Here is a 23563-nt window from a genome sequence, read left to right as displayed (position 1 = left end):
TTAAAAAACTAAATATTTGATTGTACCGTTAAAAAATTAAATACATAATTACATAAAAATATTGAGCATCACATTGCATATAAATACCAAAGTTAAATGCTAAAGGTTATATTTAACCTTCACTAATATATAAGAACTATTTAATAAAATTACAAAATAATATAACAAAATTTAATTAACACTATATTTAAATATATAAAATATTTAATTATTTTATTCAATTATCTTCTTACTTACTATTTTTTGTCATGATTTAATAATTTTTTAAATATTTAAAATCCATTTTAACATAAGATTTATATACAATTAATATAATAAATTTAAATTTTAACTAAACTTTTTGTTGTAGTAGTGTATTTTTTAATTAGTTTGGAATAAATACTAAGCAATATATATTTAAAGATAATTCTTAACCCTTTAATATTAAACGTTAACATCCATGACATTTCTAGAATTCGGATCATAAACCTCAATAAATAACAATAATTTATTTACTATTGAGATTTTTTTGTTCGTGTTGTTGTTATAATTTTACCTTAAATTTTAGATTCTCAATCATGTCCCAATTGCAATGACTTATAAAGGTTTAATGGTAAGTCTATGTTGCTTTTAAAGTGCTTTTGAGAGGTGTTTTTAACCTTTTTTTAATTTAAAATTTAAGTGTTTAAAATGTTTATTTCAAATATTGTTTTTTTAAAACATAAATATTATATAAATGAAGATAAATAAATAATTTTATTTAAAATATGATTTTACAAAAAAGTATATGTTAAAATTTTTATTTTTATTTAAAAAAAACAGTTATTTTCAATCCAAGTTAAAATATTTCTGGCTTGAAAATATAATGACACGTGCATCTATAAAAAAACTATCTCGAATGGATTAAAATGAAAATAGAAATAAATGTTAGTGATTAGTCAAAAAATTAGTGTTCAAAATTAAAAAAAGATAAAATTTAGTGATCATAATATAATTTCTCCATAATTTTTATAATATTCTGAACCACGATCAAATAGTATTTTTTTTCATCGCGCAATGTATGACGTAGACTTGGTGCCTTCAATGAAATTTGAACTTTCTCTCAATTCTCATCCAAATATTTGTACACTGTGACATCCTTTTTAGACTTGCGCAAGCTGAGCATAGCCTTGAACAGGCGTTTGCTTTTGCTAGAATATTGTTCCATGTCTTTAACCTTCTCTCTTTCAGCCATGCTGATGGACAGGGAAACAGTTCTCCGAGGCTCCGCCGGCCACTGTCGAAATCAAACAAGATTCACCCTCAGACTCGATTGCACCAAACATATATGAAGAGCACAAGTAGAACCAGCAACATTTACTAATGTGCATCCCAGGGTTGAATGACAAGTTTCTGAATCGTACCCGTTTTCGAGAATTGGAATGGCTTGGAGAGGATGATCTCTGCATAAGAGAACCGGAACGTGGGAGCGGAAGGCGGCGAGGAGAGGTTGATCTATTCTCTGGTTTCAAGTCAACATAATCGGAATCACTAGATTGCTTCCAACTGCAACAGTGTAAGACAATGTTGAATCCAATGTTAAAAAAAATCTACCTTGTCTTTGGTTCATTGAAACGCTAGTAAACAACTTGGGGCTTTTTCTTGGTAAATGTTGTGGAGAGCGCAACTCAGAGAATCTATCCCTGCACCAGAATACGCAAAATCATAACAGTATACAAATTTATCACTGCAAATTGATTCGAAACGATAGGAATTCGGATTACCTTATCGATTCGGAAGTAGTCTCTGCAGCTATCGCTTGAATACCTGGGGTCGAAAGTCCGAACCTAAACATCATCAATTACTTGTTTCCTAAGCAATTTTGGCTATGAAAATGGAGATGAACAATACCAATATTCTTCAACTGGTGCGAGTCTGGTCCAAAACATATCCTGGTGGGGTTGGATTTGAGTCTCTTTTCAGAAACATCTTTCAGGGTCTGCTCAACTGTGAGAGAAAATACGATCAATGAGACGCATTCGAACACGAATGTTCTCTTCTTGCAAGAAAATCCAGAAGAATCAGCTTGCCTGGAAAGATGTACCGCTTATTGTGCTTGACCGCCTCCAACACTAATGACTGCCGAGAGAGACCACCTAAGTTGACAAACTCCCGGCGTGTTCGCAACCGCTAACATCCCATCCACCCGGAACAACAACGTCAGATCATCGGCAGTAGAATTTATTTCGTATAATAACTCGAGATTGTCGGGTTTATGTACCTGTTCGAGGCAAGACAAACGAAGGTCCATGCCGGAAATTTCGCCCATCTTATCATCCAAGAAGTTGTTAACCTTGTATGCTACGGAACCCAAGTGGTCCACCGTGTTGACCAAAGCTTTAATGGCATAATCTTTCAAAGTATCCTCCACTCTGTCCATCAAACAAGAGAGGTTTAAAGATCTCAATCCCTTTGTTTAACATCATCGAAACCCATTTCATGACTTACATTTGTTTCTGGGCTTCCTTGTTATAGGTCATTTCAAAATACTCTGCCGCCGAATACAACTGTTTTCTCAGACTCTTCAGATCCTAAACGAAACACGCATGCGTTGAACAACTCAAACTTATGGGTATCGAAATCAACTGAACGGGTACGAAAAGGTCAGAGTAATTCACCTTGAGGGTCTCAGAAAAAAGCAAGCTCTGTTGCATCAACAATTCATCACGGTGGGAGGATTCTTGAGGAACAGCAGAGGCTGAAGTCATAATTTTAGGGTACGGAACAAAGAAGAATCACCTGGTTTTCTTGTTCTGGATATGGCGCTTCTTATAGAGATGAAGAAGAAGCAGGCGGCGAAATATCAAACGTTGAGGTTTGCACTTTGCAAGGGTTATAATATATATATATATATATATATATATATATAGGTTATTAATTGATAGTAAAAAAATTATATAATCCTATTTAAAATTTAAATCTCTAACGTAAAATCATAAATTCTAAATATAACCTTAAATTAATCAAATACTTTTCATAGTGTATATGTATAATCTGAGGCTACTCTGAAGCAACATACCAACAATGTGCAACCTTTTTGGAGCAGTTGGGAAAGAAGACATGACATCCTTACAGTTTTGGATTATTGTTTTCGAAATTGCCAAGATGTCGGCCATGTGGTGGTACCCCACTAATTGAAGTGGAAAAAGGGTTTGGAAAACACACCCTAATTACATCCCTGTAATGGCGGCTGAAATTGAGAAGGGAAAAAAAAATGAAAACAAGTGTATTTAGATTACTACTAATGCTAAGTGTGTAAACTTCGACTTGGTTTAAACTATATTTTTTTAAAAATTTAATTATTCGATTAAATTTAAATTTTAGATCCGAGTGAAATTTAAAGTTCAAATATTTGAAAAATCACAAATTAAAACGCTTTTATTTTGATCTCAACGATTTTAAATTATTCATTGAGACTCTGACTACAACGCTATATAAGTTTCTTCTTCTCATCAAACTCTTGACTCTCTATAGTCCCATTAATACTATATCTTTAAAATCTCTTCTCTAAAAAAAATATATTGTGAATATATTAGTATATAATTTTAGAAGGTATTTGATTCATTAAATAACATTATAAATCTTGCACGTGTGAAAATTATGAAACATATATGTGTATCGTATATGATCCGAGAAATTAATTTAAACTAAAATCATGTCACATCATAACATTATAAATAATTGTATTTAATTTTAAATAGAAATTTAAATAATCATATTTAATTCAATTAGAAATTTTTAAACTCAATTCGACTTTAAAAAAATTAAACAAAATTTAAATGATAAAATAGTATCAATAAATTCAATTAATTTAATATTTTTACTCGAATCGATGAAATATTCAAATGTATTATTAATTTTCCCGGATGAATTAAATATTTTAATTGGATAGGTTTGAGTTTGTGGATTGCATGCATATGCCTTTGAAGTAGATGCAATGTGAGTTGCCTTATTTCATAAGTAACCCTTTGTTGTAGTTGTTAAAATCTTAAAATTGAGACCGACGGGGTTGGTTTAAGTAGTAAGTAGTTTGATATCACTTAAGTAAGGTCTCAGGTTCGAGTCTTTGTGTATACAGAAAATCTCTGCTAAGAAACTCACCCATCAAAGATAGGTGTACGACTCAGGACAATGTAGTTTAGTCAAGGTGAGTCCTTAGAACCGGAGGGCAACACAAAAAAAATCTGAAAATTGAGAGTTATTTTTAAGGATGACAATTTAATATGAATTTGACGGGTTCCGATCTAATTCGATAGCATCGAATTTTTAAAATTTCAGGTTCGGGTCAGGTTCAGGTGGAGGGTGAAAAACCTCTTACCTGATCTGACCCAAAGATAATAATCTAATTTTCTTTAAAATATTATTTTTAATTAAATCCTTATTTTAAATCGGGTCAGGTTGGAATCAGGTGAAAATATATATTTTCAGGTCATGTGGAGGATATAAACTTCTCAAATTATATCGAATTCGAAAGGAAGATATATATTTTAAAATTAGGTTGAATTTACCAAAAACCCTACCTATTACCATCCCACTAATTAGCAGTGATTTATAGTTTCATATTTTATTAGATGTTTGTTTATTTATTTTTGGTGGTTGCTTTCTGAAACTTTTTGGACATTTAAAGTTGTGCATTAAATCTGGAGTTTTTTTGGACTTCATCCGCCACAACAAACATTTACTTCTTTATTATTACTTCATAATTTAGGCCTTTTTAAGACCATTGAGTGTATTTCTTTATGCTAAAATTATTTTGAAAAAAACATGTTAAAAGTAATTATGATATACATATATTATTTGTCATATTTTTTATTATTGTAATTACGGTTCTATAAATATAGTTTAGTAGAATAAATAGCTATGTTTTTTTTTAAATTAACTATTAATATCTAATCTATTGACGGATTAAATTAGATTGAGCTTTACAAAGATTCATTATGAGCCTAATCCAGTTTACTTCATTCGTAATCGTCATAATTTAGACCCTTAACATTACTTAAAAAATCTAATTTACTTCATTCGTCATAATTTAAATAGCATCAAAGTAAACTCCCACTTCCCACTCTCAAAGTTTTCTCTGCAGTGGTCAATCTTTTTACAATGGCAGTTTTCCGAAGTCTTATTTTGGGACAGCAGTGGTGGTCGTTCACGGCCACTATTTTACTTGAATCAATGGTTGGTTGCGTTTTCGATGTCTGGTTCCTCTGTTCGTTTGTACAAGACGATTCGTTAGTTATCGGCTTATCGCATATATGTGCCGGATGGGATTGTCGTTAAGGGGATATCGCTTTTTCTGTTGGCCATTTTTGTTATTCTTCAAGTTTATCTCTTCATGTTTAATGCTCGGAACAGTTGGTGTGATCATTTTATGTGCGTCGTTACTTCACTTGTTAATGTTTTTTTATCAGACTATTATTAAGCGATCAGTGTTATATTTTATTTATGATAGTTACGACTATATTTATTCAGTATAACTGACAAGACGTTTATTAATACGATTTTCTATACGAAAGGAGCATACATTTGACTCTGAAAAGGAAGAACAATGCATTTAGGTAGAATCATTGGGGGTGCAACCGTCTCATTATCGTGGCTGAGGAAAAGCCGGAAAGTAGTGGGAACAAAAAATTAAAGGGCGTAAAGGAAAATTGGCTTGCCAGGCCAGGGTGGTTGGAACTTCATTTATCGGACAGTTGGAATTAATATTAGCTGTTCATAAAGTTTATGAACTTGTTTTCCCATAAACTATCAGACGCGTGGAAGCGTGGCATATAATAATTAAAATAATGTAAAATAGACAATCATAATATAAAATATGTAATATATAAAAATATAATAAGATATAATAATTAATTTAATAAGCACAAAAGCATATACAAACTAAAAAATCTATATTTATTAATTAAAGAAATGTATTTTTTGAAACAGACACAAATATAAGCATAATTACAATCATAATTCAAAAATTACATGTACAAATATAATTATAATCAATATAATACGATATTATCAATTAAAAGTATATTGTAACCCCTACAACCCGACTTGGACGTTACAATCGAATTTAGGCGGTCACAACTCACATATCGTATTCATAATTTTTATCCACTTTCAAAAAACCATTTCAACGAATAAGATATATATAACGGTAAAATACAAAAATATATATGTATATAAAGGTAGAGCTTATATAGTAAACATCGGAAGTCTGTATGAAAACATATTCAGATACGTTTAAGAGTTTCATCATAGACACTTATATGATGTTCAAGAGATGTAAACTTTTTGAAAATGATGAAGTCTATGATGTAGATGAGGATTTTGAAATTTACGATCGCGATATAAAATTGCAAGTTTCAGAAAATATGTCTTTGCATAGGGATGACATTATTGCAAATGTTATTAATTGTCAGATTATAGATAATTTGAATGTTTTGATCGACTTTGATCAAGAGAGTGAAGATTGCATCGGAGGGGATTAAATTGAATGTGATAAATATGAGAATGATATAGAACCTACTCTGCAACTTTATTGTTTCAATATGAACTATATAACTGTAATTTTTTTTGTAAAGAAGGTTGAAGTTATTTAGATTAAAATTTTATTTGGCGTTGATAATTTAAGAGTGTTATAATTTAATTTTTTTATGATACTTTTGTTAATATCAAATTTTATTCAGTTTTATTTTTATTAAAGAGTAATTTTTTATTTTCAATAGAAATTCGTTAGTTTTATTAAAAATAGAAAATATCTAAAATTACAATGAAAATTTACAAGCATAACCGTAAACCTAAAATATAATTATGACATTTTCCTATTACCATTGAGACAAAAACTAGCCACCTAGATCACATAAGGACCAAAGAAGGAAAATGTTAAAAACCTAACCAAAAACTTGAATAAAATAAATGTACAAACAAATCTGACTGCATCGATAAACGAATCACAAAAGGGGTTGAAGCTACTGAAAGACTACTGACAAATCGTAAATCAGAGTTAAGTGACGTGAGAAAACTATCCACGAACGCAAAACGCGTATCCAAATCAATCCGAGGGTCCAAAGTAGAGAATATCATTATGATAACAAATAAGAGCCATATTGATAAGTTGTAGCGATGTCGAATCTAACCCTAAGAAAAAGATAAACAAAAATAACGGTAAAAAATTGTAAACAACGACAAAAAAACGTAAGCTACCAAAAGGTAGAGAAAAACATGTCACAAAGACATAATTATTCTTATTAAAACACTAAAAAACAAAGAAAAAAAGACAACCGACGGGCGACAAACATCATTAAAACTCATACCACCTCCGGTTAAACAAAATTTAAAAAAAAAATTTGATTAATCAATAAAATTGAAACAAGTTATAAAGTAGAAAAAAAGGGAAAAGAGATGAGGAGGAAGAAAGCGACTAGGGTTTTAGATTATAAAATGGTTTAGAAAGTAACTTTTAATATTTTATTTTTTAAGATTGTTGATGTTATAATATCTAAATACATTCTTTTGAAAATCGGATCGGACCGGCCGGTTTAACTGGTTCAATCGGGAACCGTGTGCTAGTCCGGTTCAATCTAAACCGGTTGAACCGCTACTAGTGAACCGACCAGAATCGCTGAACCGTTCGAACCGGACCGACTGAAAACCGGAAAAAACCAGAAAAAATCGGAAATTTTGTTTTTGTTTTTTTAAAAAAAAATTAAACCAAACAACGTCGTTTGTTAAACGAGCAAAGTCGAACTCGAGTATTGCTGAGCTCGACTCGAACTTGAAAACTTTAAAAGTAAGCTCAACTCGACTCAAACTCACAAGCTAAAAATTATCAAGTTCAACTCAAGCTCGAAATATAATATTGAAACTCAAAAAGACTTGAACTAAAAAAATTTAGAAGCTTAATTGAAGCCTAAAATTCGAGTTTGATTGAAGTGAAATAATAGTTCACTCAATGCTCACCAAAAGACTCCATGATTTTAAATGTCAAATTACCTCTATTATTTATAGAAGTTAGTTGTGATGCTCTTATATGTTTCTTAGTAATGTGAGATTGTTTTGTTCTCATATTTTTACTCTTTAGACTTTTGGGATGCTCTTCTATGTTTCTTAGTGTTGAAACATTTTGATATTTCGATATAACAAATTAAGTTAAATGGATTTTAAGATTTTCCAAATGATTTTCTAAGTATATTCGATATAACTATTCGAATATCAAAACATTACTCCAAATATTTCAAAAATCATTTTTAATCCTTACTTAAGTGTAAAATTAAGTTTTAATCATAAAACAATTTCAAAATAATTTTACAAAGTATTTCGAACCAATTCAAAGCCAAAAATTCCAGATTGCTCATAGGGAACCGATTCCCCCCCATAGGAGGAACCGATTCCCCCCTAAACAGTTTTGTTCCGAGAATTCCAGTATGCTCGGAGGGAACCGATCCCCCCCAAGGGGGTACCGATTCCCCCCTTGTACAACAGTCGAAATATTTGAATTTTACACTTAGGAACCGATTCCCTTCAAGGGGGAACCGATTCCCCCCACGCTCCAAGCTGTTTTATTAAATGTTTTCACACTAAAACGGCTATAATATCTTCTCTAATCATCCCCAACGTTCAGAAGTGATCCAAGGTGTATTTAAGCAAGCTTAGAAGCCATTGATCAAAACAAGAAACATCAAGCAACTAGAATCAAGAGAGAATCAAAGAGAAAGCATCAAACCTCAAGTTTGAGCATTTCAAGCCTATTTTCATTCAATATTCATTTTGCTTTCAAGAACACTTTTTGTACTCAATTGTATTCATCTTTGAGTGTTCTTTTCTTTGTTCTAGAATTGTGCAAACATCTTACCTTGTGAGGTTTTCTTGTAAGTTTGCAAATTTATAATCTTCTCTTTGGGAAAAAGAGTGTTCTCAAGAGTTGGGGTATACTCTTGAGGGAATTGTAAGGTTATCTCTTTGGCCTCAAAAGAAAGAACAAATTAGTGAATTTGTTGGAAAATCCTTAGTGTGGATAGCTAAGGTAGTGGACGTAGACTTTATTTGAGAAAGTCGAACCACTGTAAATCGATGTGCAATTACTTTCAATTTTCTGCAAAAGCTTCCACAAAAATTTTAATTGCCAATTCACCCCCCTCTTGGCCGATTTCGTCAATCGATTAACTCAATAATTGGCATCAGAGCCTAACTCATTTGAAGGTTTTATCGCCTCTTGAGTCGATTCGGGAAGAGTTATATCGATTATTAAAGTCATCAATGGCCTCCGCTTCAAACTTCGACTCCGGTCTCGATTCGATGCCCGTCAACAAGCCTCCTTTCTTCAATGGAGCTAATTACGCCTATTGGAAGAATAGAATGATGTACTTCATTCAAGCAAGTGACATGGGAGCATGGAATGCCGTAGAAGAAGGATACATCAAGCCTATCACTCATCCAAGGTTGTGGAGTGAAGGAGAGACAAGAATGTTCTAGCTCAACTCCAAAGCCATCCATATTATTTTTTGTGCTCTTGGACCAGATGAATACGGAAGAGTTTCATCATGTACAACCGCCAAAGAAATATGGGACAAGCTTCAAGTCACACATGAAGGTACATATGAGGTAAAGAAATCAAAAATTAGTATTCTAACGCATAGCTATGAAAATTTCAGGATGAAACCAAATGAAGACATCAAAGCTATGACTGATAGATTTTCAACGATTGTCAATGGTCTCAAATCATATGGAGAGATCATCTCAAATGAAAAGCTTGTGAGGAAGTTAGTTTACTCCCTCCCAAAATCATGGCAATCAAAGAAGACGGCAATCATCGAGTCTAAGGACCTATCGTCCTTAACTCTTGAAGAACTTATCGGTTCACTCCTCACTCATGAGATGATGCTCGAAGATGAGGTGGACCTTGATAAAGTTGAAGAGACACCAAAGGAAAAGGAGAAGAAGAAAAATATTGGAGTTGCTCTCAAATCCACAAAAGATGAGAGTGATTCTAATAATGATGATGATGACGAGGAAATGGCATTGTTTGCCAAACGGTTCAGAAAAATGATGAGACCTTAACAAGGAAGAAAATTCAAACGAAACGAAGGCCTCAAAAATGAACCAAAAGAGAATGACCCAATCATTTGCTATGAATGCAAAAAGCTGGGGCATGTCAAATATGATTGCCCACAATTGAAGAAAAAGGGTCAATCAAAGAATAAGCACAAGGCTCATGTGGCTACATGGAGCGATGAAGAAATTTCCGATGAAGAGGAACAAGAAGTAGCAAACTTGTGCTTGATGGCATTCGGGGAAGATTCTAAGGTAACCTCTAACTTATCCGATTTTGATGATTTATCTTATGATGAGTTATTTGAAGAATACAATGGGTTGGCTTCGGATTATGAGAAATTGTTTTTAAAATATAAAAATGATGTTTCAAAATTGAAAAATGAAAACAAACTCATATCCAAAACCAACAACGATCTTGAAAGTAAAATCAAAGATTTGCAAATCAAACTAGAAGAGTTTGAAAAGAAAAATTTAGATTTGCAAAATTTACTTTCAAAGATCAATGATGATCATCAAAAGAAAATTAATGATCTTAAAACTTCTTTTGATAAAGTTGGAACAAAACATTTTGAAAAAGGTGGAAATTCAAAATCCAACTTTGTTAGAAAAAGTTTTAGAAACTACAATTATAGAGGCCCCCAAAGAACCTCTAATGGAAAAATCATTAGAAGTATGTGGGTTCCTAAAGAACTCATTACTACTAAAGATAAAAATATCCTACACAAATGGATACCTAAGGGGACTAGGATTTTGGAAACTAATGAATATGGACCCAAAAGAATTTGGGTACCAAAAATCAAAAATTAATCTATGTTTGTAGGGAAAGGAGCATTGCTACAAGGCACGGGAAACAAATTCAAACTCATGGTACCTTGATAGTGGATTCTCAAGACATATGACCGGAGACAAAAGCCGGTTCATTGAGCTTAACGCCAAAAATGGAGGAGAAGTGACTTTTGGAGACAATTCAAAAGGTCACATTGAAGGTATTGGTACAATAGGTAATACCTCTTCCATACAAATTAAGAATGTTTTATATGTGAATGGATTAAAGCATAATCTATTGAGTATTAGTCAATTATGCGATAAAGGATTCAATGTCTTATTTGAAATTAATGGTTGTAAAGTCATTGACATTGCATCTAATCGGATTATGCTTGTTGGTCATAGAATAGGAAACATTTACATTGTGCATTTAGATTCTATTGATATGACTAATTTATGCCTAGTTGCTAAGGATGAGCATGATAGTTGGTTATGGCATAGGAGACTAGGTCATGCTAGTATGAGTGTTTTGCAACGATTAATTCAAGGAGACTTAGTAAGAGGATTGCCTAAGCTTAAATTTGATAATGATAAAATCTGTGATGCTTGTGCTAAAGGAAAACAAAAACGAGTTTCTTTTAAATCTATTAATGATGTATCAACTAGTAGAGTATTACAATTGATCCATTTAGATCTTTTTGGGCCAACTAGAACTACTAGCTTGGGTGGAAAACAATATGCATTTGTCTTGGTAGATGACTATTCTAGATACACTTGGGTTCTATTCTTAAGTACTAAAGATGAAGCATTAGAAAATTTCATCACATTTTCAAAAATAATCCAAAATGAAAAAGGTTACTCTATCACTAGTGTTATAAGTGATCATGGAACTGAATTTGAAAATCTTGGATTTATTGAGTTTTGTAATTCTAATGGTATTAGCCACAATTTTTCAGCACCTAGAATCCCTCAACAAAATGGAGTTGTTGAGAGGAAAAATCGAACTTTAGAAGAAATGGCTAGAACCATGCTTTGTGAAAATAATTTGCCAAAATATTTTTAGGCGAAAGCCACAAATACCGCTTGTTATGTTGTGAATCGAGTAATGATTAGGCCAATTTTAAAGAAAACTCCATATGAAATTCTCAAAAATAAAAAGCCTAACATTAGCTATTTTCATCCTTTTGGATGTAAATGTTTTGTTTTAAACAATGGTAAAGAAAATCTTGGTAAATTTGATGCTAAAAGTGATGAAGGAATTTTTCTGGGTTATTCCTTAAATTCTAAAGCTTATCGTGTATTTAATAAAAGAACTTTAGTTGTAGAAGAGTCTATACATGTTGTTTTCGATGATAATCCCCTTCCGAGGAAGGATTCTTCTGTTAATGATGATGTAGGTATTGTACAAGCAAATGACGTTAGAAATGACGTTAGAGAATCATCATCAAAGGAAGAAACAAAAGATGAGGAAACTCATGATCCCCTCGAGAATCCAACCATTGAAGAAATGGAAGTATCTTTTCCAAGAGAGTACAACTATGTCAAGGATGGTGAAATTATATGTGATCCATCAAAATGGGTAACTACTCGATCTTCTCTTAGAAATATCTGTAATTATGTTGCATTTATTTCATGCATAGAGCCTAAGAACATCAAAGAAGCATTAAAAGATGAACATTGGATTATGGCTATGCAAGAAGAATTAAATCAATTTGAGAGAAGTAAAGTATGGACATTAGTTGAAAGGCCTAGTAATAAATCTACTGTAGGTACTAGATGGGTTTTTAGAAATAAACTTGATGAAAGTGGTAATATAGTGAGGAACAAGGCTAGACTTGTTGCTCAAGGCTATACTCAAGAAGAGGGCATAGACTACGATGAAACATACGCTCCCGTAGCTAGGATGGAAGCAATTAGAATGTTATTGGCATTTGCATGTTTCAATGAATTTAAATTATATCAAATGGATGTTAAAAGTGCATTTTTAAATGGTTTTATAAAAGAAGAAGTGTACGTGGAACAACCTCCAGGTTTTGAAGATTCAAATTTTCCGGATCATGTTTTAAAATTGACAAAAGCTCTTTATGGTTTAAAACAAGCTCCTAGAGCTTGGTATGAAAGATTGTCAAATTTTTAATTGAAAAAGATTTTTTAAAAGGAAAGGTTGACACTACATTGTTTTTAAAGAGAAAAGGTAAAGATTTATTAGTAGTTCAAATTTATGTTGATGATATAATATTGGTTCTACTAATGATGTTCTTTGCCAAGAATTTTCTAAGCTAATGCAAAGTGAGTTTGAGATGAGCATGATGGGGGAGCTCTCATTTTTCTTGGGACTCCAAATCAAGCAAAGAAAAGATGACATCTTCATTAATCAAGCTAAGTACGTCAAAGATATGCTCAAGAAATTTGGACTGGAAAATGGGAAACCTCATAACACTCCAATGAGCTCTTCAACAAAGCTTGACTTAGATGAAGGAGGTAAATGTGTAGATGTTAAATTATATAGGTCAATGATTGGCTCTTTGCTTTATCTAACTGCAAGTAGACCGGACATTATGTTTAGTGTTTGCTTATGTGCTAGATTTCAATCATGTCCTAAGGAATCACATTTACTAGCTGTTAAGAGAATCTTTAGATACCTTAAGGACACTCCTAGTTTAGGACTTTGGTATCCTAGAGACTCTAGCTTTAGCTTGCATGCATTTTCTGATGCGGATTATAGAGGATGCAAATTAGATAGGAAAAGCACCTCCGGTACTTGTCAATTCCTTGGAAATATGTTGATTTCTTGGTTTTCAAAGAAACAAAATTGTGTTGCATTATCCACCACTGAAGCGGAATACATTTCAGCCGGTAGTTGATGTGCACAAGTTTTATGGATGAAACAACAACTTTTTGATTATGGAATTGAAGTAGGTACCATTCATATCAAGTGTGACAATACTAGTGCTATTTGTCTCACTAAAAATCCCATCCAACACTCTAGAACTAAGCACATTGAAATAAGACATCACTTCATTAGAGACCATGTCACTAAGGAAGATGTAGTTCTAGAATTTGTTGATACTTTGCACCAATTAGCGGATATCTTTACAAAACCCTTAGACAAGGAAAGATTTTGGACACTTAGGAGAGAATTAGGTTTGACCAACCTATCTTCACTTAGTGTTTAAAATAATTTTAGCACTTTTAATAAATCTTGAAAAATGCTTATAATAATAATTTTTGATTGCATTCTTGCTATTAGTTAGGGGGAGTTTGTGATTCTTAGTGAAAATTAATTTTATGTTCAAAAATCGATTAAAGATTAATTTAATTGTTTGAACATAATTACTTTTTGATATATGAGTTGCCAATCCCACTAGAAAAGATTAATTTAGCATTTTGTGCTTAAAAAATCGGATTTTAGCATTTTTGTGCAGAGGGAATCGATCCCCCCCTGAGGGAACCGATTCCCACTTTGAAGGGGAACCGATTCCCCCCACAGGGGAATCGATACCCCCCTGGGGTTCTGTTAAATCGGGCAGAACACCCCAAAAACCCCAAAATCCTCATTTTTCTTCTTCCGCCGTTTATCACCCTATAAACACTCAAATCTTCATTCTTGCCTCAAATCATTGATTTTAATCGGAAATCACTTCAAATATCATCTCCTAAACTTGCAATCATCATTAAAATCGTGCAAACAACATCTAAATCCCCTCAATCTTCATCTTTCAAGGTAATTTTTCTAAACTCTCTATTTCATTATTTTTGAACATAGGATTAGTTTTAATTAGTTCTAGGTTGAATTAGTGATCGGGCATTGATTATTTAGTGATTAGAAACTAGATGTTACAACTAATTTCATCAAAAACACAAGAATTTTTCAAATTTTTTTAAATTTTCGAATAAAAAAAAATTATTTTTCAAATTATTGTGTTTTGATTAAATTATGTTGTTGTTATGAAAAACTATACATATATTGTTTCTCAAAACCATATTTTCAAAAAGTTTTTCAAAAACTTTGCCCATTAGGATTGATTTAGAGAATCTTGAAATATTGAGGACTCATTTGAGTTTTGGGATTAATTGAATTGCATTCATTTGTTTTTAAAATTGCAGGTTATCAATTCTATCCCGATTTCCTAAACCATGTCCAATCCTAAACGTCCTAGGTCTTCATCTAGTCGTTCTAGTCGTCAAAATCCACCTTCAAATCCTCCTCCTATCCCTCAAAATCCTATTCCAAATCTTGATCCTAACTTGACTATCCAAAATTCTTGTTTCAATCAACCGGGTCCTAAAGATTATCGTTATTGGTTTTACCAATATTTTGACTCGTATAAGATTAGGGAAGAACGTATCCCATCTCTTCAAACTATGGTTGACATTAACTTTAAATATCTCCCTATCTTGCACGAATGGAAATTTGATAAACTTTTCGAACTTGAACCCATTGTCTATCATCAACTTGTTCGTATCTTCTACTATAATGCCGTTTGTATAAAAAATCATGACAAAACCAAAACCATAGGAGTGCGTTCCTACCTCCTAGGTCAATATTTCCATCTTGATCCGGATTACATAGCCAATGCCTTAGGCTTGGACAATGAAGGTTTATCAAACGAAAAACAAGTTTTAGGCTCACGATATAAACGGAATGATAGTGCAAGTGTTTTAGATCTCCATGAGCGTTTCCTTCATCTCATGATCACTTGGTGGTTTCGACCATCTGGGGGTCGATATTCAACTCTTAGAGCTTTAGATCTTTGGTGGTTGCACTGTTTTGAAAACAATATAAAAATAAACCTCTCCGAGATTATCTTTGCTGAAATTGTTGAAACCGTTAACCTAGTGCCAAATAAGAAACTCTGTTCTTCACTAGTTTACGGTTGTATCCTTAGTAATCTCTTTTCTAAAGCTGAACTCCGAGTTGGTCTAGATGCCTCATTTCCTCTTAAGAAACAAATCAATCTTCTTTCTTTAACAAGAGCGGGATGGGTCAAAAATAAGGAAACCGGTGTATGGGTTCGATCTTCTATTCCGGGAGCTAGTTCTTCACAAGCTCCACCCGAAGCTGACGAAGATCCCGAGTTTGAACAACTAATGAGGGATATTGATGAAGCTGAAGAAGAACCTGAACAACCCGAGGAGCACGCACAACAATCGACTCAAATGCCTCCATATTTTCAATCCTTTATGGAGACATTTGATTTCCGTTATGCTACAATGGATTCGCGCTTTTCCTCTATAGAGTCTCATTTATCCACAATGGGAGCTCAACAATTAGAGATTCTTCAGGAGATGCGTGCAAACAATGAAGCAACCAATGCTCGTATTAATGAACTAACTCATGAAATGGCTGCTATGCGAGCCCGTTTTCCACCTACCGATCCGGATGTTTGATTTTATGTTTAGCTTTAAAACTTTGAACAAAATGAATATTGTTTCAACATTTTGAATTGTTTGATTTTGTGGATTGTTGGATATTGGATTTATGGATAATGTGAACTTATATGTTTGGTGTGTTTTATTCGTTATTGCATCATTTACATCATTATTAGCAATATGACCAATTTTGCCATATCACATTATTTATGAATATTGATGAAACTAATGGCTAACCTCTCTTTTGATTGTGATCTTAGCAGCTTAAGCTTATAATTAATAAATCAATTGGCTAAATGATTTCAAAACCTTGTTTTACAATGTCTTTTTGATTTAACAAAAAGGGGGAGAAGAATAAGTTAAGTGTTAAATGTTTTACATAATAAATTGAAGAAGTGTTAAAGTAAGGGGGAGTAATTTCAAAACTTGATTTCAAAAATCTTAAAATTACTAAAATGTTTTGTTATATCAAAAAGGGGGAGATTGTTGAAACATTTTGATATTTCGATATAACAAATTAAGTTAAATGGATTTTAAGATTTTCCAAATGATTTTCTAAGTATATTCGATATAACTATTCGAATATCAAAACATTACTCCAAATATTTCAAAAATCATTTTTAATCCTTACTTAAGTGTAAAATTAAGTTTTAATCATAAAACAATTTCAAAATAATTTTACAAAGTATTTCGAACCAATTCAAAGCCAAAAATTCCAGATTGCTCATAGGGAACCGATTCCCCCCCATAGGAGGAACCGATTCCCCCATAGGAGGAACCGATTCCCCCCTAAACAGTTTTGTTCCGAGAATTCCAGTATGCTTGGAGGGAACCGATCCCCCCCAAGGGGGTACCGATTCCCCCCTTGTACAACGGTCGAAATATTTGAATTTTACACTTAGGAACCGATTCCCTTCAAGGGGGAACCGATTCCCCCACGCTCCAAGCTGTTTTATTAAATGTTTTCACACTAAAACGGCTATAATATCTTCTCTAATCATCCCCAACGTTCAGAAGTGATCCAAGGTGTATTTAAGCAAGCTTAGAAGCCATTGATCAAAACAAGAAACATCAAGCAACTAGAATCAAGAGAGAATCAAAGAGAAAGCATCAAACCTCAAGTTTGAGCATTTCAAGCTTATTTTCATTCAATATTCATTTTGCTTTCAAGAACACTTTTTGTACTCAATTGTATTCATCTTTGAGTGTTCTTTTCTTTGTTCTAGAATTGTGCAAACATCTTACCTTGTGAGATTTTCTTGTAAGTTTGCAAATTTGTAATCTTCTCTTTGGGAAAAAGAGTGTTCTCAAGAGTTGGGGTATACTCTTGAGGGAATTGTAAGGTTATCTCTTTGGCCTCAAAAGAAAGAACAAATTAGTGAATTTGTTGGAAAATCCTTAGTGTGGATAGCTAAGGTAGTGGACGTAGACTTTATTTGAGAAAGTCGAACCACTGTAAATCGCTGTGCAATTACTTTCAATTTTCTGCAAAAGCTTCCACAAAAATTTTAATTGCCAATTCACCCCCCTCTTGGCCGATTTCGTCAATCGATTAACTCAATACTTAGCCATGTGGTATTGTTTTTAAAAAAAATTAAACCAAACAATATCATTTTGTTATGATTTTTTAACCCCAAATTTATTTTTTAATTATAGTTATATAATTATATTTATTATTTAATATGTTTTATCTTAAATATTATGTTGTAGTTAATTTGAATCATTTTGTTTCACTTGATTTTATGTTTATTAACTTATATATGTTATGACTTGTTTTGAATATGACTTGTGATATAAAAAATTATTTTTTATTAAATATTTTTGATATTTTTATTTAATTTTTTAAATAATTGTGATGTCGTCCGGTTCTTCCGACAGGTCAGACCGGTTCGACCGGTTGAACCAGTGAACCGGTAGCATGACCGGTTCGGTTCTGAAAACCATGTCTAAATATATTGAAGCTTTATGGGTATTTATATGTTCAAGTATAAGTTTATAAATCTTTCCTTAGACACTTTGTTGTAACTTTATGAAAATTACAGAAATAATTTAAAAATAAGAATGAAAATAAATAATATAAATAAAAATAATAATTTTGAAACGTAAATAAGTGTTTACAAAAATTAAAATAGATAATAATAATAATACTAATAATTAAAAATAATATAAATTAAAATGATAAAAAGAAAATATATAAACAAAAGAAAGTTCAAATTAAAGTAGGTGTCTACTCCCAGTTTTTTATCATCGAGGTGGAATGAAATAAGGCCTAGCGTCAATAACCAATACTACCCTTTCGAAAAGATATACCACCCATTACCCTCCACGCTCATGGGGCCGATGAATAGAGCTCTATCGTATATCCAACATGTATGGCAAGGACATGATTATATCTTGCCCCTATGATCCAACGACTACAAATGGTATAAGTGTACAATTAGATCTGACTCTATAATCATATATAAATGGTATATATATCTTAACAATATGAAAAGTTAAAAAAAATAGTAGCCTATGTTTCTTGCGTTTTAATTGAACTACAACAAAGTTGATAGTTCTAGTAAGGGATAGATCGAGGGGTGCAACTTGGAAATATAATTTTTTTTATATTTTAGATATTTTTTTTGTATTTTATATGAATTATTTAATTTTGTATTATTTGAGATTTTATAATCTCGCACTCCTTAAAGTTTTAATATAATATTTTATATTCGCACCCTTTGATATAAATTTTTGCGTCTGTCCCTAAGTCTAAGTCTAAATTTGACGGACAAATAATGTTTTTAAGTTAAGCCTTGCGTTTCTAAACTAGTAGTAGTGCACTTATGACTCAAGATAAACTTAAGGTATTATAAATTTATATATTTTTATTTAATCATTTAAGATATGAGTTTCTTTTCAAATAATTAATCTTGTTTTAACATGTTGGTAATTAGGATATGAAGTTTGATCATGAGTCAAACATAATATTACATATAGATATGGGTAAAAATAATCATTTGTTAAAAGAGGTGAATTTTAAAGCTAAATATTTAGCTTAATAATTAAATATTATTATTTTTGGCTTACAACAATTATAGATATAAGCAAAGAAAACAAAATTTTCATTTGTGATAGAGAGATATGTACAACATTTTCTTTATTATTTTAGTTTGTATTTGGTTCTCTAACTCTAATATTATAAATACATTTCTTTTAGGGTAATTTTCTTTTCTTCAATAACAAAGCTCCAAATAAGGAAGGTATATATATCGAAGATCAAATTTTAGAATCACATTTTATTGGATACAAAACCAAAAATAAAACTTTCGCTATAAATAATCTTTTGAATTGTCAAACAAATGGAGAATGAAGATATTTTAATGTGTTTACATCATCCCATTTATCACAGGCAGGCAATAGGAAACTTCAAGTCCGAGTTATCATATTTCAATGCTTCTACAAAAATTTGGTGTACTTTTATTTGTAACACCCATAACACCAATATCTACACCAACTCTTACATAAATGGTTATGTATATCTAAAAATAAATATACAAAAGTTTTACTAAACTTATATAGAAACGTAGAGCAAAAAGATATCAATCACTTGAAAAGATTTATAATAAATATCATTTCCTTACCTTTCGATACAACTAATCATCATAATAACACTAGATATTACAGATTACCTCGTGAACTTGTATCTTTCCTCGATAATGCACCGATGCTATGTGACACCGAGTTCCCTCAGTAACTAGTGTTTGATGGCTATGTGAGACCAGATACTAGTCAGGTTTACATCCAGATAATGCACCATATGTCTTGTTTGCATTCAAATAATGCACAAAAATATTTAGAAAATTAAACAAAGCTGAATAATTGATGTCAACGACATATGATTGGCCATTAAAGAATTGGTAGAACATGCATAGGGGTAAGATCTCGAGATCAACATATTCGTCGTGGTGTGTGAACCAGAAAAAAATTAAGTAAATGTGATCCTGATGTTAGTTTTGGAAAAATGTTCAATATTTATTAGATTTTGTTGTATTTATATTTTGGATGAAAAATATATCATATAAGTAAAAAAATGGTTGTCCCTTTTTTCCCATAATATGTATGGGGTAAGGGGGAGGTAAGATAGTAGGTTACCCCCAACACCAGGTTGATAGCAACTTCCGTAAGAGACCTCTGAATTATGAAAATGCCCTCCGTGGGACTCAATCCCACGACCTCAAAGTTAAGAACCTTGTGCTCTACCAACTGAGCTAGATGGTCATTTCAAAAAAAAATAATGATTATTTTAAAAAAATATATCATATAAGTATATTTTAAAAAAAGTTTACAATAATGATTATTCTTTGGATTGTAAAAAATTTACATATAATTATTTCCGGTGAAAATTTTACACATTTATGATTTGGAACAACGAGTTCATTTAAGTACTAATAATTTTTATTGGAATTTGTTTTTTTCATTCCAGTAATACAGATAGAATCAAGCTTCAGTTCACTGAATTTTGGTCGGTCCCAAGTGACTAAATCAGCAACTTCACTAGGAATATTTTGATGGAGTATCACATAAACCGGGCATCCTCTAGTCATTGCAGTAAGTTTAGCCGCTACCATATTAGTCTCTCTTCCGATATGATATATTGTTGCCTTTCAATCCCTGTTGAAAATCTCTCGAATCAAAGTGGTAAGCATGTTACCGTCCATCCCATTAGATGAGTTGTTAAGAGGCTTCTCCGCCATCGCATTATCTGTGTCCATTTCTAATTTTCTAATTCTTATATTCCAAGCATCATGAATTACCCAACATTCCGCATTCAAAACCGAGCATATGCCTAGACTCCGAGAGAATACAAACATCCATGTACCTTGAGAGTCCCACAAAACACCCCCAGCAGCAGCCATGTTTCTCGTACCACCCACCGGCCACCGATCCATCAGTATTCGCCTTCACCCAATTCGGTGCTCGTTTCTTCCATCTAACCTCAGTTCGTGACACAGTTCTAACTTCTATTCACTGGTCTAGAATCAGCAGCTACCACGACCTCGTTTTTTAGATTCATACCTTGCGTTAATAATTTCTCACGCTCAACATAATCCGCTTGTAGCACAATGCTACAACGACGTTTCCGGATCTTCCAACAAATGATGGGAAACAAAAGATCTCAATGTAAACTAATCAATGGGAAATCATCTTGCCCTTTCACGTTGGCTAACATCCAAGTTGTATTCCGTAGAGTCATAAACAACTGAAATTTATCTGCATCAATTAACCTGCGCCAGATTTCAAAAGCAAAAAAGACACCTGCAAAATACATGTATCATATCTTCAACATCACCTTGCCCTTTCACGTTGCCTGGTTTGTCAAAGAACCATGGTTGTTATATGTTTGTTTTGATGATTTTTATCTTTTATAATCAATAATATATATATATATATATATCATTTAATTGTTATAGTAAACGGTATATTTAAATACTTTGATTCCAATACTACCTCATAAATAAATGAGGATAAATTACACATTTAATACTTAAACTATCAATTTTGTTCCGTTTTAGTGCTTAAACTTTTAATTATTCAAAATTATACCTAAAATTTAGTTTTTGTTTCATTTCAGTAACCCACCGTTAAAAACTTAATGCATTTAGTACCTAAACTGTCAATGTTGATCCGTTTTATTACCTAAACTTAAAAAAAATTCAAAACTTAACGTTAGATTTTGAGTATGTGTACTAAAATGAAACAAAAATTAAACTTTACGTATGATTTTGAAAAATTAAAAGTTTAGGTACTAAAACGAATCAAAATTAATAGTTTATATAGTAAATACGTTAAGTTTTTAATGTTGGATATTAAAATGAAACAAAAACTGAATAGGACAAATTTGGCCCAATAGGCTAGGCGAGGGAAAAAATTAGCCCATTATGCCTTCAAAATTAATTTGGATTCAACATCAAATGATATTGTGCATGGCAAATACGTCATGCCCACTACGAATTTGGTCAAATAATAATTTTTTATTCAAACTCGTTACAGTGAGATTAGGAGTTCAAATAAAATATAATTTTTTATTTTTTTTTTCATTTCGGAGTGACAAATTCCAAAACAAATACATTTTATTATAACTCATAAACTCGACGTGACGAGGTCCAAGTCATCCTTAGTTCTCAAAATAAAAAATCTGGTATTATATTGGGCTAAATAATTAACCCGCATATGTTATTGGGCCAAAATTGCCACTGAATAGGCACTAAGCCCAACTAAACAAAACAGCGTTGGCGCGCACTGCCCCCCTTCGTCTGTGATCCACTTCTCCTTATCCGTTCCCTCTTCTTCGTTCGATAATCCCTGAACCTCAGCATCAAACAGAGCTCACATCAAAGAATACCCAAATGGCATCTTTAACCAATTCCCCGTTTTGCCCTTATCTTCGCACCCAATTCTCACCTCCACTCGTCCTCGCCTTCACTCGCAGCCTCAAACCCATTCCTTCAAAATCAAAGTCTCTGATTTCCCTCAAAAGAGACAACTCCACTACCTTCACCGTCAAAGCCCTGACCTTGGACTTCTCCGGTTCATTCTTTGAAGGTGGTATCGGTTCTGAAGACGACCCGCCTTCCGAAACCGGGTCCGGCATAACTGCCTTGGAAGATAAAGAGGAACCGCAGTGCCCACCGGGGCTCCGACAGTACGAGAGCATGGCGGTTCTCAGACCCGACATGTCTGAAGATGAAAGACTTGCTCTTACCCAGAAGTACGAGGAGGTAATGTCCTGCAAAATTACTTCTTTTATGTTATTTTCCTTTAAATACTCTTTAAAAGTGAATGTGAATATGTATTCATTCTGGGATCATTTTGCAGCTTCTTGTTGCTGGCGGTGGCATGTATATTGAGGTATTTAACAGAGGGGTGATTCCACTAGCCTACAGCATCAGGAGGAAAAATAAAGCTGGAGAAACCAACACTTACTTGGATGGCATTTACCTTCTCTTTACCTACTTTACGAAACCAGAATCAATGGCGGCTCTCGAGGCGGCGCTCAACGCTGATGATGATGTTATCCGAGCATCCAGATTCAAGATAAGGAAGAGGAAGTATAACTAGATTGGTATGTATGTATCTGTATCTTTGAATGATTAGGAACGAAAGAGCTCTTTCAACTTTTGCAGTTTGAATTTTTTTTTCATCAATAGTTTTTGTTCCTTGAGTGATTCCTTGCTGTAAAATTCCATTGATTATTGACACTAGAAAGAACTTAGTTGCCATTGTTGAACCGAGGTGAAATATTTAGCATTGAAGACCAAATTGAGCAACCTTATTAAGTGTTGTTTACTGTTTTATAGATTGTTTGAGTTGCTTGAATACT

At 32.5% G+C, this 23563-nt stretch overlaps 2 protein-coding genes across 2 annotated transcripts; one reads left to right on the top strand and one right to left on the bottom strand.

The window, feature by feature from the left end:
• Positions 1-1061: 1061 nt before the first annotated feature.
• Positions 1062-2825, bottom strand: LOC120199691 (protein ABIL2-like). The gene is made up of 9 exons (XM_039200708.1): positions 2637-2825; positions 2467-2549; positions 2240-2390; positions 2049-2148; positions 1870-1965; positions 1743-1785; positions 1573-1661; positions 1383-1480; positions 1062-1255 (listed from the first exon to the last, which is right to left on the bottom strand). Exons 1-9 carry the CDS (start codon positions 2724-2726, stop codon positions 1082-1084), a joined length of 924 nt encoding a protein of 307 aa, XP_039056639.1. The 5' UTR covers positions 2727-2825; the 3' UTR covers positions 1062-1081.
• Positions 2826-22532: 19707 nt separating this feature from the next.
• Positions 22533-23404, top strand: LOC120199689 (30S ribosomal protein S6 alpha, chloroplastic-like). Its single transcript, XM_039200707.1, has 2 exons — positions 22533-22961; positions 23059-23404. The coding sequence occupies exons 1-2, from the start codon at positions 22590-22592 to the stop codon at positions 23299-23301; spliced, it is 615 nt and encodes a 204-aa protein (XP_039056638.1). The 5' UTR covers positions 22533-22589; the 3' UTR covers positions 23302-23404.
• The last annotated feature ends 159 nt before the right edge of the window (positions 23405-23563 follow it).

Source organism: Hibiscus syriacus, unplaced genomic scaffold (genome assembly GCF_006381635.1).
Source record: "Hibiscus syriacus cultivar Baekdansim isolate YM2019G1 unplaced genomic scaffold, ASM638163v2 tig00005465_pilon, whole genome shotgun sequence".
Taxonomy (NCBI): Eukaryota; Viridiplantae; Streptophyta; class Magnoliopsida; order Malvales; family Malvaceae; genus Hibiscus; species Hibiscus syriacus.
Note: the sequence above shows the minus strand (reverse complement) of the source record. Positions and strands in the feature narration are given on the sequence as shown.